This window comes from Lepidochelys kempii, chromosome 6 (genome assembly GCF_965140265.1).
Source record: "Lepidochelys kempii isolate rLepKem1 chromosome 6, rLepKem1.hap2, whole genome shotgun sequence".
In the NCBI taxonomy this organism is placed as follows: domain Eukaryota; kingdom Metazoa; phylum Chordata; order Testudines; family Cheloniidae; genus Lepidochelys; species Lepidochelys kempii.
This window is the reverse complement of record NC_133261.1, coordinates 84927600-84943773: the sequence shown is the minus strand read 5'-3', so window position 1 is coordinate 84943773 and position 16174 is coordinate 84927600. Positions and strand designations below refer to the sequence as shown.

At 39.7% G+C, this 16174-nt stretch overlaps 1 protein-coding gene across 6 annotated transcripts in view; it reads right to left on the bottom strand.

Annotated features, from left to right (window-relative positions):
• ARHGAP5 (Rho GTPase activating protein 5) overlaps positions 1–16174 on the bottom strand; it is an 84105-nt gene that overhangs the window by 13932 nt on the left and 53999 nt on the right. For 3 of the 6 annotated variants that reach the window (XM_073348976.1, XM_073348975.1, XM_073348977.1), the window contains 3 exons: positions 7199–7276; positions 5770–5901; positions 2466–2571 (listed from right to left, as the gene is read on the bottom strand). In XM_073348976.1, coding sequence (XP_073205077.1) covers positions 2466–2571; positions 5770–5901; positions 7199–7276 — 316 coding nt within the window. Of the gene's footprint in view, positions 1–2465; positions 2572–2595; positions 2683–5181; positions 5279–5769; positions 5902–7198; positions 7277–16174 lie in introns of those variants that run through there. The other 3 variants (XM_073348978.1, XM_073348980.1, XM_073348983.1) reach the window with 3 other exon arrangements.

Sequence of the window (16174 nt, the reverse complement as noted above, 5' to 3'; positions counted from 1 at the left end):
CATTCATCAGGAGGGAGAGTCTCCCTGAAGCTAATGACTGGAGAATACCCAAGGTAGTGGCCATATGCCTTAGGAGGTCCTGATAAGACTTAAAATCCTTAGGTCACTGAGGGAGAGAAAGGTTCTGGTACAGGACAGTCATCGAGGGAGGAGGTTTGGTGCATCAGCGACGGGTCCTGTTCTTGCACCATAGGATCTGATCGCAATAACTCCGGAGGTCCAGGGGGAAACAAGCTCAGCAGTTGCTTGCAGCCGAGATGGCCTGGGAGTGGGAGCCATCAGTGGGACCAGGTATCTTGCTCTGATGTAGGTCAAGGAGTGGGACCTCAGGAGCAAAGAAGCATCCGAGGGCTTCCAAGGAGGCCACTGAGCATACAGTTTAGGCATTGTTGGCCAATAGGCACTGGGCCAAGAGCCCTGTCCCAAATGCAGAACAGATGCCCATCTCCGTACTAACACGGCTGTTACTCTGAAACCTGTCATCTCCGTACTGATGGTGATCGAGGGGGATCTGTGATGCCAATCTGATGACGAAGGGTAGGATGACACGGACCTGGAGCTTCAGTAGTCCTGGAGCTTCTCTGGTGACAATGGAGCAAACAGACTCATCTAAAGTCCAATATGGGGGCGGCATCGGTGCTGAAGAGGAATGGGTGATCAGCAACGGCAGTACTGAATGAGAGAGTCCCATCCAGTACTAGGAGAGGCACCAGTATCAATACTAAGGGCAGCACTGAAATTGACAAAGGAATCTGCTGCCATGATGATGGTGCTGAAGGATGCACCCACATCAGGGGCCATTCAGTACTGGGCCCAATGTTGGCCTCAACTCCACAGTCTGAGGCCCAGATGGTGCTCTGGTGATGACGAGCCCAGGAGCTCTGCAACATGGCCACAAGATGCCAAAGGCACAAGAAAGGACAAGGCTGCAGAGGCCATATCACCAGCCAACTCTTGAACCAGTGGAGAGTCTGGGACTGAGAGGCAAAGAAGGTCGATGCTGTTTGCTATGTTGCCAGCATTGAGACAGTTGCGTGGTGCCAACATCATTGGTACCAGACTCAATGAATGCCCCATGACCAGAACCAGAGTCAACACTACAGGCTCTCTTAGTGGTACCAGGGAGCAGTTAGACGATACCGCTCCATCCTGTGTGCTGGTGGGAGTACACTGCTCCTTTCAGAATATCAGGAGAAGCCTCCTCAAGCCCTGGAATGGTCCAGATTCATTTTATGGGATCTCTTCCTCGCCATACCAGAGGAGGAAAAACAACAACCGCTTTTTCTTCTTGGGAAAATGCCAGAGCCCAAGCATGGAGCAGAATCACTTGCCAGATCTGAAGGTGACTGCCAATCTGGCACTGAAGCCCTCATCTAAGTGGGCCTCCTTCAGGTGCTTGTCTCTCACCACCCGAGTCCTCACTGTGAATGACTTGCAGATGGTGCACCACTCTTTAATGTGTCCTTCACCAAGACACAAGCACCTTATGTGGGGATCACTGTTGGGGATGCCCCCCACACCCACCCCACGACAGACAATGCTTAAACACACAGGGCAGCCAACAATTCAAACTAATACTATACTAACACTAAACTTAAACTAAGTGGTACTATATTCAAGAAAAAATTCTTAGAAACTGAGACCGAAAGCAGAAGGTGAAAAACACCACATGGAACTCTGTCACTATCCACAAGTGGTCAGAACGTACGGAGGGAGTCGGGACAGCATTGCCCTTATATGGCCTGGGGAGAGGCTAAAAAGTCACAGAATATGAGTGTGCTCATAACAGGTACCGCTAGGCAAAGTTCTCCAGCTCCTGTGAACTGGGTATGCACACATTAAGTAAAATACACAGCTGCATCTACTCGGAGAACCAGGGCTCCACAGCACACAGACACTCATGATACTGCATGTTTGTCTGCATACTGTAAGTCACAGCAACAGAGCATTTAAGGCACGAGGGTTACAAAGCAGGCAGTGACACAACCCCTTACTGATCTAGACTGCAGAACATGACAGTAGATTAAATATTTATTGCATTCTTATGTTATTTAGTTCATTGTATGGTTTTGTGCTGAATTTTAATTAAATAACTCCCAAATCTACAAGTGTTGCACGCAACTGTCTCTTCAACAGAGACATTTACTCAAGGTAGAGCAAAATTTCTTATATCCCACAAAATAGTGATAGTGTCAGATTATCCTACTTCAATAAATCACAGTTTATTTTTCCATTAATCACAAATTAATAAGATAGAGTAAGGCAAACCTATTACACAAACCATGAACTCTTTTCATTTCAAATTAACTTACGTTTCAAATCCACTTTCTTGCATTCCTTTTTTTTTGCCCTTAGTATCAGTTTGGTCATGCATTCAATATTTTTATTGACAGATGAGTGATAAGACCATATAAAATATTCAGTAATTATTAAATAGATTTTTAGTAGTGATAACAATACTAAACCTGTTTAGATGAGTTATTACAAATTTGAAGACATCGTAGTTCACAGGATGGAATTTCTTCACAATTTCTTTTAGCTCATGCAGTCGTTCTGTCTTATCCAAGATCTCTGTAGAGATAATAGCAAAACACCAATTTTCCCTATATATTTAAAAGGAAACCTTTACAAATGGTGCTGCCAATTCGTCTCATGAGTTTGTAGGGACAGAAAGCATCCATACTGGAAAGGAATGCCAAGGTGAGAAACAGTATTTGACAGTTACATGAAGAATTGTATCTAGACGAACTATTGTATAGTTCTACTTCTCTATCATAGGTAGAACACAGTCGGTGCCTGATAAAATTATTTATCTGTGTTTAATGTTAGAAAATCATTTAAATAGCTCATTGTTGGCTTGTGAGATGATCATCAGTAACTCACTTATGAGTCAGATTTCCTGTCAAGATTCCTCTCTGTTTTCACTGTTACTACCCAAAATATTTTATAAGACTTTTATTCAGAGACAGAAGATTCCCAAAATTTGGGGAGAGGTTGTTCTAATGCATGATTTATGCCCATGAACTGAAAATATGTTAAGCCCATCAACTAGTCCAACTGGTGAAATAACATGATTGAGCCTGGGACAGAGAATTTAAAAACCACTCAGTTTAAAAGAGAAAAAGGTAGAAACTAGCAGAAGCAGGCAAACATACAAATTTTAAAGAGCAAGTACGGACAACAGTCTAGAGAGTAAATTAACAGAGAAGCCTTCCCCATACTATTAAAAGTGCAATGTACATAGGCTAATTTTTCTGTATGGATAGCAATCACAAGTTTATCCAAACCTTTGCAAACAGCAGCTGCAGAAATTATTTGAAATAAATTTGTAATTTTAGGGTGAGTTCTTGGTGTTTAGATATAAGGACTGGCACATAAGGAAAGATCATTCAATATAAAATAAAAGAAGTTTAAGGTAGCAGTAATAGAAAGAGCCATTGGAATGGACCTAATCTCTCTCAGAGTAACAGCCTTGTTAGTCTGTATTCGCAAAAAGAAAAGGAGTACTTGTGGTACCTTAGAGACTAACCAATTTATTTGAGCATAAGCGAGCTTAAGTGAGCTGTAGCTCACAAAAGCTTATGGTCAAATAAATTGGTTAGTCTCTAAGGTGCCACAAGTACTCCTTTTCTTTTTGCTAATCTCTCTCGGAAGTGATATGACTAAGGTACCCTCTGTGTCTGATATTTGGGAAATATTTTGTGGCTCCCAGTGGAGCAACAGGACTGGCAGTTTTAGTACTGCTGAAAGTTGCAATTGCAGCAAAAGGACTGAAGCTCCCTCTTGATTCGCTAGAAGACAGTTGGTTAGACAAAAATAATTATCCATAATTTCTTCAAAGGCTGATTGAATGAAAGTTCAAAGAACTGGAACATAAAGGATGCCATCATGCATTTCTCTGGGTAGCCCACGATGTATATGCGAAAATTTCTTGAGTTTTAAAAATTGAGAGAGAGTGGGGTCAACTGGCCAAATGATATTGCTAAAGGAAGTGATGCTGTTTTACAGCTTAAAAAGGACTGAAATGGAATTGTGTTTAGGGCCAGGAACTCAGTGTTTGTCATATGGAGGAAGAGACTTCTAGTATGTTTTCCTATTTAGATGGTGTTAGGATTATTACTTTAAAAAAAAACAACCAACAAAAAAAACAACCATCAATTTTGATCCATCAATTTTACTGTTAGTGTACATAATATTTTTACCTTATTCTTCTGACTGGTAATACTTTATTAAAAACAGGGAACAAATAGTCTCTAACCCAGACTCAAAATAATGCTACAATTAAACAATATGTAGGCACCAGGGAGTTTCCACTCTGCCCTGAACATGCAAACACTTTCTGTGGAGTTAATGCCATTTGGCATCTAGTTCATTAAAATGTTATCTGCATGATTTTATTACTAAAAACAAATTTGAAATGCCGGGCCATACAGCACAGCATTAAATCTGTTTCCAAATTGGGATTATTATTCTGCAACAATAAAATTTAATTTATGAACAGTCTTTACTTTTTTTTTTTTAAAACTGAAAAAGAAAATAATTATGAGTCTACTAGATGCCTGGGAGCGGGTGGGGGGGGGAGAATGCCCCCAGACAGGGAAGGAAAGTGAAGTTCTTCTCCTTTTTCTCTTTTCTTTTTAAGCCAAAGGAACAACACACAATAAAATACAATAAAATACTAGCCTGAGTTCTTTTAGGAAGAACAAAGGTAACAAAACAAACACTACTTATGCTAATGACACAGATAAGGAAGGGACAACTGCTCATTCTGTCAGAGGCCAAAGGCGGTAGAGAAGGAAGTGAGGGGGCTTCGCCCGTGCAGTGCTAAATAGCCTCAAGGCAGACAAAGAGGGAGGGAGAGCACATACGTGGGCTCAACTGGACACTGCTACCAAAAATTTCCCATTAGAGATGCAGGGGCACACAGACACCTAAAGTGGAGCACCCATAGGGACACTACTCGAAGAACAGCTTTTCCTGTAAATAAAGTATTTATGGATATCAACTAGATAAAGCCAAAACATACAAAGATACATGTGTTAAAAGGTAGATTAATCTAGCTGGTCTTCCGTACCAAGTTTCCAGATTTAGTGTGATGAATATACTGTCATGTTTTGGATAAGAAAACAATACTATTTGTGTCATAGTTCCACCCTGCAAAAATATGTAACATTGGCTTACGTTTATGGAATAGTTTGCTGCAATCCAATTCCCTGACCTAATCTGATTCAAAGAAGGCCTTCAAATGGGGGAGATCCATAAAAGTTATGCTTTTCAGCTGTAAGTGTATGAAACATAATTGAAAGGTAAACAGATTTAACACTGTATAGTTTTTGGGTTTTTTTAATAAACGAATTTGGGAACATTCCCAAATAAAATGAATATTAAATATTTTTAACTTATAAACCTTTTTGAACTAAGTATTTATTTCATGCATGCTTCTATTACTATTCTATAAATTTCATCTTCAACTTTACTACAGACTGGCAAAGATAATTCTTTCAATTAAATGAATTATCCAAATAAGACAAAGAATAAAATCACAATTTGGTCTGAGATATTAATTAAAGGTTTTACTTCTTTATGTAATAGTGCTCATTCATTTTAAAGAATGTCATTTTAAAACTGCACAGACACACCAGAGAGCACCAATTTATTTTAAAAAATTCAGTTTCACAAGAGCTAGTCATGTCAAAATATAATGAATTTAAAACCTACAATAAGATAACCACAGAACATAATCAACAAGAGACTAGATTTACTACTTACTTGATGCTTCTACCAACTCTGGATGTAGAGAATAAGGTATTAAAGGATCTGGCAGATCTGCAAAGAAAGCTTTAAGAGCCCCTGCCACAGCATTTACTGTCACTTCCATAGATTCTAGGTTGATATTATGATCTGTGAGACACAATGAAACAGCAATTTATTAGTGTAAGCAAAACCAACAGCTGTCACTGCACATACCTTATTTTTAAAAAGTATCTATAATATAAAAAAGGATATACCACCAAAAATTCTATTCCAAAAGTAACTGAATGAAAAGGTCCACCAGTAGGCAAATACATGCCTGCAATCATGCTCTGATCCAAACGTGAGTAAATCCACTAATGTACCTATACAGCTGAAGCACTAAGATATTTTAGATAGATATTTAATATATAGATTTATATATTCTGTACAGAAGATGTTGGCTTCAATGTGGCAGAGAAAAAAATCTAATTTACTCTTGCCACTGTCTATGATGAATGTTACTGCGGGAATCAAGGTCAGAGTGTTTCTATATACATGACTGGGGCAGTATATTACAGGGTGAAGTTCAGAGAGGAATAATAATAAATACTACTAATAATACAGGACATCTTCCCTTGGAGATCCAGATTATAACCACAATACACTATTTGCATTCAAGTACATTCTAACAAGATGAATAAAGGCTCTACATTGCACTGGAAGTGGACTACCTACATTTAACATTTTAACAAGATTACTCAAAATATAATTCACTAGAATAACAGAATCCTCATTAGTCATACATCTTGCTTTTTAATCAGAACATGAATGCCAAATACTAATAAATATAAATATTTATCCAAAAATACAACAGTTAAGCTATAAAGGAAGTAGAGGTATTTTGGCAAATTACAGTTGAGAAATGTCAGTCAGAACATAAGAACTGCCATACCAAGTCAGACTAGTGGTTCATCTAACCAACATCCTGTCTCACAGTGACCAGTAACAGACAGGAGTGCTCTTGGATTCTTCACTAACACTAAGGGCTTGTCTACATGGGAACACTCAGGAAAATTAATCCAAATTAACTAAAGGTATCAATTTACAGTGGATTAGTTAAACTGCATTAAACCCATGTGGACAAACATTCAGAATTAAAGTGGGTTTAATTCACTTTATTTTAATTCACTTCCAAAATCAGTGTTCCGCTTTAGGAGTAGTAAAGGGGATATGTTAAAATACACTGTTAGAAGTAGAAGAACTCAAGAACGAACGACATTCATTTGAGCAATCTAAAAGAAATTAGAAAACAAAGTACCTGAGTTCTTATGAATAATATTTAATTTATAACAGCAGGATGCTAGAGTGACCAATACTGAACCCCAATTCCTTTCCAAAAATAGCTATTAAGAATAATTCTGGAGAAGAGACTTATTGCTGTACCAGGAAAACCAGCTACAATTACCTTGATCAAACTGTTTCTGAATGTTGTCTTGATCAGTTTTATTCCCACTAACACGGTAAAGGCCTTCAGTGCATAGTCCTGGTTGGGGAAAGAAAAAAACTTTTTTAAACATAAAAATATATTTTACAGAGTAACAATGAGATGGACATACTGTACATAAATATTCATTCATACATGAAAAGTAGAAATTAATGTGTTCTGCACATAAATTGATTCAAAATAATCTGCTGGATATTACATTTATATAGGAATTACCATATTGTTTCAGAACAACAGTCTATCTAGTCCAGTTTCTTGTCTCTGACAATGGCTACGTTTTAGTCACAGGTATTTTTAGAAAAAGTCATGGACAGGTCACAGGCAGTAAACAAAAATTCACAACCCATGACCTGTCCATGCATGGGCACCATGGGTGTTCAGGGGAGGGGTGTGGCCAAGGGCCTTCACTGGTGCTGGGGAGGTCTAAGGGGCTGGCAGTCTCCCTACCCAGCTCCACACGGCTCCCCGGAAATGACATATTCCTCAGCTCCTAGGCGGAGGCATGGCCGGGGGGGGCTCTGCAGGCCCTGCCCCTGCCCAAAACGCCAGCTCCACTGCTCCTATTGGCTGGGAACCATAGCCCATGGGAGCCTGAGCAGCTCTGGCAGCCTGAGCAGCTCTGGCAGCCCCTGGGCCAACCACACCAGCCACTGCAGAAGCCACGGAGATCACAGAATCTGTGATCTCTGTGACAGACTCGCAGCCTTAGCCATAATACATGCCTGCATTAGACACATGTGGAATAATCTCCCCACCACAAAAGAGATCTGCTTAAATCATGAAGTCCAAGGTTTAATATAATTTCTAAATGCACTGTCATTAATAAAAACTTTGGATATTGATATGTAAATATATAATCCTTTTTTGAATCCTAATAAATTCTTTGGATCAACAACTTCCTGTAGCAATTACTTCCACAATTTAATCACATGCTGAGTGAAAAAATTAGTTCCTTTTATTGGTTTTGAATTTTCTACCTTTTAATTTCAGTGAACATGGCCTGATCTTAGTTAAAAAAGAGAACAGATGACTTTGAGATCTACCTTCTTTATATCATTTATTATTTTATATATTTTTATCATGCCCCATCTTATTCATCTCCTTTCCAAGGCAAACAATCCCAATCTTTTGAGAGTTTTCCAGGCCTTTGATTATTCTCATCAATCTTCTCTGAACCTCTTCCAGCTCGGCCATACCCTTTTGAGTTGGGGTGACAAGTATTACAAAAGTATTTCAGCTGAGGCCGAAGCATTGATTGTATAAAAAGGATTATGTTTTCAATATTATCCTCCATTCCTTGGCTACCCAAACATCTTGTTGGCTTTTTGGCACACTGCACATTTCCATTGAGCTGTCACCAGTGACACCAAAGTTGCTTTCTTGGGTTGATAAACTTAATTTAAAATCCTCTAAGATGTAAAAGTAGTTTAATTTTTTTCCCTCTAATGTGCATAACTTTGCATTTGTTGATGTGAAATTTTGTTTGCCATCATATTGACTATTCACCTAGCTTTAGGTCTGTCTGTAGTTCCTTACAGTCTTCTCTGGTCCCAACTAATCTAAATAACTGTGTGTCATATGCAAGTTTTGCTATCTCACTACTCACTTCCCGCACCACCTTTCCCAGACCATTAATAAATATATTAAACCAACACCAGACCTTGTGTGGAGAGACCTAGCTGTTAACCTTTTGCCATGTTGAAAATTGACCGTTTAATCCTACTCTGGTTTGTCTCCTAGCCAATTTTTGATCCAAGACAGTACTTTGCCTTTCACCCTGTGCCTACTTAGTTTCTTTAGTAGCCTCTTGCAGAGGACTTTTCAAAGACTTTTTGGAATTCTACATATATTATATTACGTCATCTAGTTCTCCTTCATCCACTGCTTTACTGATACATTCAAAGAATGAGATATGATTTTCCTTTGCAGAATCCATACTGATTAGACTTAGCAGATCAAGAGCTTCCAGACATTTTATTATTTTATTTATAATTGTCAAATCACCAACCTACCATGTATAGACGTAAGGTTAACCATTCTACAATTCCTTGGATCACTCCAATGGCCTTTTTATGGATGCAACATTTGCTACCTTCCAATCCACTAGAACAGTAAATGTTTTAATAAAAATGTATTGTTACCAGCTCAGCTACTTCCTACTTGAGTGCCTTTAGAATTCCTGAATGTACCACCTGGGCTTGGAGCCGGATTCTATTTTAAATTACCATTTTGCTCCAGCACCTCTTCTCAGAGTATATAATCTTTGTTACCATGAAAAAGCATGCTCAGGCTAGGAATCTTCCCAACATTGTGGATAGTGAATATTGATAAAAAGAAGTCACTTGGCTTCTCAGCAACATCCTTATCTTCCTTAATTACTCCCTTTAATCAGTGGTGATCCAGCAGATGCACAGATTCTTTCACAGGCTTCCTACTTTTGATACATTAAAAAAAAACAAAAAAAAAACCTCCTGCTTGTTTTTGTACCTTTAGCTATTTGCTTTTCAAACTCCACTTCAGCCTCTCTCATTTTCTTCCTTCTTAATGCCTGCTGTAATTTATGTTACTGTTCATTGACTTCACTATGGTCAGATAAATACATTTTGAATAATTTCTGTTTGGCTCAAATAGCCTCTCGAACTTTGCCAGTTAGCCATAATGGTTTCCTCCTTGCTTTCCTGGTTCCCTTTTTATTCAGCAGTATTCACATCTTCTGTGACTATTATTGTTCTTCTTAGTAGCATCCAAGTCACATCCACTGATTTTACTTCCTTTACTTTTAAATTTAGGGCCTTTTTGGCTACCCATCTCATTTTATTGAAATCTCTTTCTCTATAGTGTAGTGTCACTGTGACTTTTTGGTATGCTACCTGCTCTTCAGATACTGGACCTAATTAGATTACAGTCACTGTTATTTAGTGGGTCAGTTATGGTCACCTCTTGAATTAGCCTCTATGTTGCTTAAGACTAAGCCAGGAATAACTTCTGCTCCTGTGTGATCTAGAACAAGCTGTCTCAAGAAGCAATCACTTAAGCACTGAGAAATTGTTTCTCTGAAGACGGTTCCATTGTGCCATTTGACCAATTTGTACGTTATCATTAGATTTCACTGCCTCATTGATCTTTCAACATTATGCACTCAATTTCCTTTTCTTCATCTGGAGATCACTAGTACTGCCCAACTAATATATTTATAATTTTTTCAGGTTGAAATTTGTGGCCATATAAGATTCAACTGTGTGGCCACTCAGAATTTTTATCTTGTTAGATTCTCTGAAATCCCTTATATACAACCTTACTCTCCCAACACTTCAGTCTAGTCTGTCTTTCCTGTGCAGGTATTATCATATCCCCACTGGCTTTTATCCTCCCACCACATTTCTGTAATGCATGTTATATCAAGGTCCTCATCCAGTACAAGGCATTCCGGTTTGCTTATTTTACTATTTAATCTTCTTGAATTTGGATATAGACATTTACAGTTTTTATTCGGATGAAGTGCCTGTCTTTATTTAACACCTTAATCTAACACCTTGCTGAGTTTGCAGAATTTACCTCTGTGTCCTTATTCTGTCTGCTCTAGTTCAGTTGTAATTTGCACCCTATCCTTTACTGGATTCGCAGATACCACTGTATTACCATCTTTATCAGATGACTCTGACTTGTGTGCTCCTCAGCTACGGTCGGCTTTCCCCATTTATAAGTTTAAATATTCCTCCAACATATTATTTATTTTACGTACCAAACTCTCCTGTGCTCATTCCACCTTCTGAGTCTGGGGCTTCTCCTCACTGGAGACAGGCCTTTCTCTGCCTAGCTCTGTAGATAAAGCTATCCCAAACAAGGATCAAAGACTTCAACTCCTCCCACCCACTTGATTATTGATGATTAGTGTCCTGAAGCTGGCATTAAAGAACTTAGTACAATGCGTAACTCAAAAAGTCTAGGGGTATGTCTACACTACATATGCTAGAGCGGTACAGCTACAACACTGCTGCTGAAGCACTGTAGCATAGACACTTCCTACATTGAGGAAAGGAGTTTTTCCAATCTGTGTAGTTAATCCATCTCTGTGAGAGGTGTTAGCTAGACTGACAGAAGAATTTTTCTGTCAACATAGCTGTGTCTACACTAAGTCCATCCCAATACAGCGCTGTATTGGGTTGGACTTAGTGTAGACACAGCTATGTTGACAGAAAAATTCTTCTGTCAGTCTAGCTAACATGGAGCACCATTTTTCACAACCCTGAGCAACGTAGGTTGATATAATTTTTAAGCATATACCAGGACTAGCGAAGAGTTGCTGTATGCTAGATCCTTTTTAAAAAAATAAATGAAGTCAGAAAGATATTTATAGATCAGTAATGTAAAACTGCATCTTCTTAATATGATTAACACAGTTTTAGTTAGTTACTACTGACATCTCTCAATCCATTCTCTCTTCCACACCATAAAATCAGGTATTTTCTGTAGACTGAAATCTTACACTGAACTGTGTAACTTGGCCTTTATTATAACCTAGTGGGAATCAGAGGCAATGAGGAGCAGACTATGAAGTAAAGAGCCTGAAGGCTTGGGGCAGGGAGTGGGGTGTGAGGAGTGGAAGAGGCAGGAGAGCCTAAGGCAGCCTCCCCTCTTCTTCCTCCCACACATCCCTTATTTCCCTTCTACTCCAGCCCTGCCCCTTCTGTTCCTGTCCCCTAGCACCTCCCTCTTTTTCATTCTGCTCCTATCATTCGTCTACCTCTGTTTCTAGCTCCCCCAACTCTGCACCTCCTAGCCTGTCCTCCTCCTCTAATCTGTTCTCCCCTGCTCCTATTCCATTCCCCTCCAAGCATGAACCCCATCTGATCCTATCCTTCTAAGTCTGCACCTGCACCAATTTCTTGTCCCCCGCATCTCTGATCCTCAGGCCTCTGCATTTGAGTTATGTTGTTCCTCCTCCTCCACACTGCCTGAACACCAGCAGGGGGAGTGCTGAGAGCACAGGAGAGTCTCTCCCTGTTCTTCTCACTGGCACCGCATCAATCCTCAGCTGTCGAGGGAAACAACTGAAAGAGAAGTTCATCTCAACCCAGCGAGAATGTTTTGAGATTTTAGCTGCTTACAAATCTCTAAAGAACATGTGTTACAGTGATTTTCATAGATTTATAATTGGGGCAAATCTGAGTAGATTTTCACAGTAACAGCACAAAGCACATCTGATGTCAGGGCTCATAGGTTCTGACTTTCCAAAGTGCGAGGGTGCTCAACCCTGTCTCTGCCCCAGGCCCTACCCCTTCCCCAAGGCCCATTTCCCCACCCCGGCTCTTCCCACCAAGTTCCACCCCCTCCCCTGAGCCTGCCGTGTCCTTGCTCCTCCCCACTTCCTCCCAGCCTCCTGTACACCACAGAACAGCTGACTGCGGTGGGCAGGAGGGGAAGGCGCTGCTCCGCAGGCCTGCTGGTGGGCGGGAGGCATTGGGGGGGTGGGAAGGAGAGCTGAAAGGGGCTGCTGGTACGTGCTCAGCACCCACCATTTTTTCCCCATGGATGCTCCAGCCCCAAAGCACCCACAGAGTCAGCGTCTATGTCAGGGCTAGTCCCACCAAATTTCAAGTTCCTACTTCAAAACATGGCGGATGGGATTTTCAAAAGCACCTAAGCGAGGTAGAAGCACAGATACATTTGACTTTTGGTTTTGAAAATCTCACACAAAGGTACTGAAGCTTTTCATTGAAACAGCTGTAAGAATTTAACATTGGCAAAACAACCTATTTTTCCCGAAACTTCTTCCAAGAAATGGCTGTACAGTTTTTGTTGAAACTTTAAAAACAAAATATGGCTCAAAGCAGCCACCTGGCATGGAAAATTTCAGATCAAAGAATTGAAGTTTGGCAAAGCAAATAAAAACAGGACCTGACAAAGAAAAGTGTTAGGCCACCTTGAAGTGAAAAGGGGAGTGATTAGGATGAGGAGTCTGGGGACTGGGACTTGGATGAGAAAACTGGAGGAAGACACTTGGACAAGGTGGAAGACAGGATCCATGATGGAAAAGGTCAGCCAAGGATTGAGGATGGAGAATGGGATTGATTAGGCAAGGAGATGGACTGGGACACAAAGCGGGGGGTGAGGGGAGAGAGATAAAGAGAACTGGCACAACAGGCTGCAAGAGACATGAACAGAGAAGCCTGTGCCCAGTAGAGTACACTGTTCCAAGACATGGAATGGAACCCAGCATTCTTGAGTCACCCCCTTCATCTACTGTCAGCAAATATTTGCAAAAACCACTGGCAACGTGCATGTTTTATGCCCTACAGGTGGATGGCCCTGTGGATGGAGGGGGGTCAACCAAATAGTACTATCAGTTATACAGTTGGCTCAAGTGGTAGAGGCCTGTGCTATGGACATGAAAGTTCCAGCCCTGATGATGACTCAGGTAATGGTCAATATGAGTCCCAAAAATGATGAAATTTGTTTTTCTGATTTGTTTTGTAAAAAGTTAGGAAATTACACACAAAAAGCTACGTTAAAAGAATGTTATGATTGTAAAGTCAATCTTTCAAGTGTTAGGAAAAGAATTAATTTGTCATTTGAGTGTGTATGCATGATACAATCCTTAATTATGTGATCAGAGCTTTTCCAGTATTTTCCAGACTATTTTAGTGCTGTACAAACATATAACCAAAAGGTAACCTCTGCTCCAAAGAGTTCACTATGCAAGTAATTATTAGTAATCTAAGGTTGTTCTATAATTGCATACGACAGGTTTTCTTGGGTCTTCCCCGAAGCATCAGATATGTTGTCAGACCATACTGAACTAAAAGAACCATTGGTCTCATCCTGGATGGCAATTCCTACGTAAATGAAGTAATTTATGGGGAAAAGAATCTAACCCATTTTATTTTTAAAGGGGAAAAAGAATAAAGCAAATCACTTATTCAAGTATGTTAAAGTTTCACATGAAATTAACCTATACAAATGATAAATTTAGAAGAGCAGACATTCTTAATCTAATCTTTTTAATTTGTAGAAAGGGTGGGATTTACACACTACTAAAACGAGGTACCATTCATAAGTTTAAAAAAAACAAAGCAGAACCAGACAACTTCAACATTAAAGTGATCTAACTGTGCTAATTAAACAATTTATAGTGAACATTAAGAACTTTCAGTAAGCAGTAGTGTGTTTATTTAAAGTTGAACCTTTTCAAAAGTAAAAAACATGGAGAGCTTCATCTGATGTTGAATTAACAGTTCTACATTTGCAAATACTAAAACTTTTTATGTTAACCAATCTCTAACAAGCCCTCTGACACTACAGCAAGCATGGCTATTCACTCTTATGTCCTAAAGTGTGTTCACACTGCTGACAACCGAATAAGATTTCTACTCATATGACACTACAAGCAGCAATTCACTTTCCCTGCAGATGTCCTAGATGAAGTGCCTATGCATTTATTTTATTAAAGGATGAGTAACTCAGATGTGAAGATTATTTAATTTGACTGCATCCAACTGTATCAGGTGTTTCCTACTTCTGGGGAGCGAGGGGGGGCAGCATATCAGTCACGACAGTGAAAACAGATATGGACACCCATGTTTAGATTTATGCTCACATGATTTATATCTTCTTTACATAATTTCCATTGTGTTGACTCAGAAAAGATATCTTAATTAGTAGACAGTTGAAATGTACAACATTATTGTATATTTCAAAACATGTGACATTTCAAGATCTTGTATGATACACAAAAAATTAATTTATTTCTTACTTGTTTTCTTTGATGCCCCACACTAGTACAAACTACTGATATGTTTCTGTCCTCTGTAACACACATGTGGTGTCCAATCAGGATACATGATTTTTCATGCTGGCCTTTGCCCCTTTCTGTATTTGTTAAGGAAGACTTCTCACTTTATTATTTCCAAACTCACATAATACAAGTTAATCTGTGATGTCTTTCCTAACCTTGTCACTCAGCCCAGGCCCCAAGTCCAATGAGGTGGGCATTTATAAATACATGGTCACTCCATGACAAACAATTAACAGGTAAAAAATCGCTATCACATAATGTTACTAGCGGTACCCCTAAGCTATGGAGGGAAAGCTAAAGCCCAGGCTGAGGTAAAGTGACAAAGTCAGAAGCGGATAAAGGAGTGCCAAATTGATCCTCTCCCCTGTGAACGGTAGCCTAAATCGAACAAGAGACTACATCTCAAAGCACTTACTGTCTTATGCCATAGCTGAAAAGGATCAAACGTATACAGAAAAATTGGAGAAGCTTCATGGAGTACCAAACAGCCGTCTGATACAATTTGTCCTCTGAGGTTTCTCCCTCTTCTTCCCAGGAGGTGGGATTTCTCTCAGCAGAGTGAGTCTGGAGTTAGGGCTCTAATCCACCGAGGACAAAATTTAGAGGCTTGGTTTCCCTTCTTAAAATCCGCATATAAGAAAGGGATTGGAATTCCCTAAATTTCTTGGAGAAATCAAGATAAATCTTAGTCCCCACCACACATCTAAGGAATGTGACCAAATTTCTATCTGTGTTTTGGGAGAGGAGCAGAGAAAGAAGTCTGCTTAAAGAAAAACCTGACACTATTTGGGGGGGAAATGAGAGATAGGAGTAACCATTTTTCTTGATGAAAAATTTGGTAGGCTAAATCACAAACAAGGACAGCAAGTTCACCCCTCTGCAGACAAAGGGGCTAGCCACCTAAATGGAAACTATCCAAGACTGAAAAGAGAGAGGCACTCCAAGTATTCAGAGGTATCTAAAAATAGATATTTTTTGCTACACTAATCTGAGATTCCAGAGGGTCTGAAAACTAAAATGGGATGGGGATATCTTAGGTAAAATAAGTCACTGAGAAATCTACACATGGCCAGATAAAATCCATTATGAATCCTATCTACCTGACCCTGGAAGAAACAAAGGGAAGAGGCCTGGACCTGGAA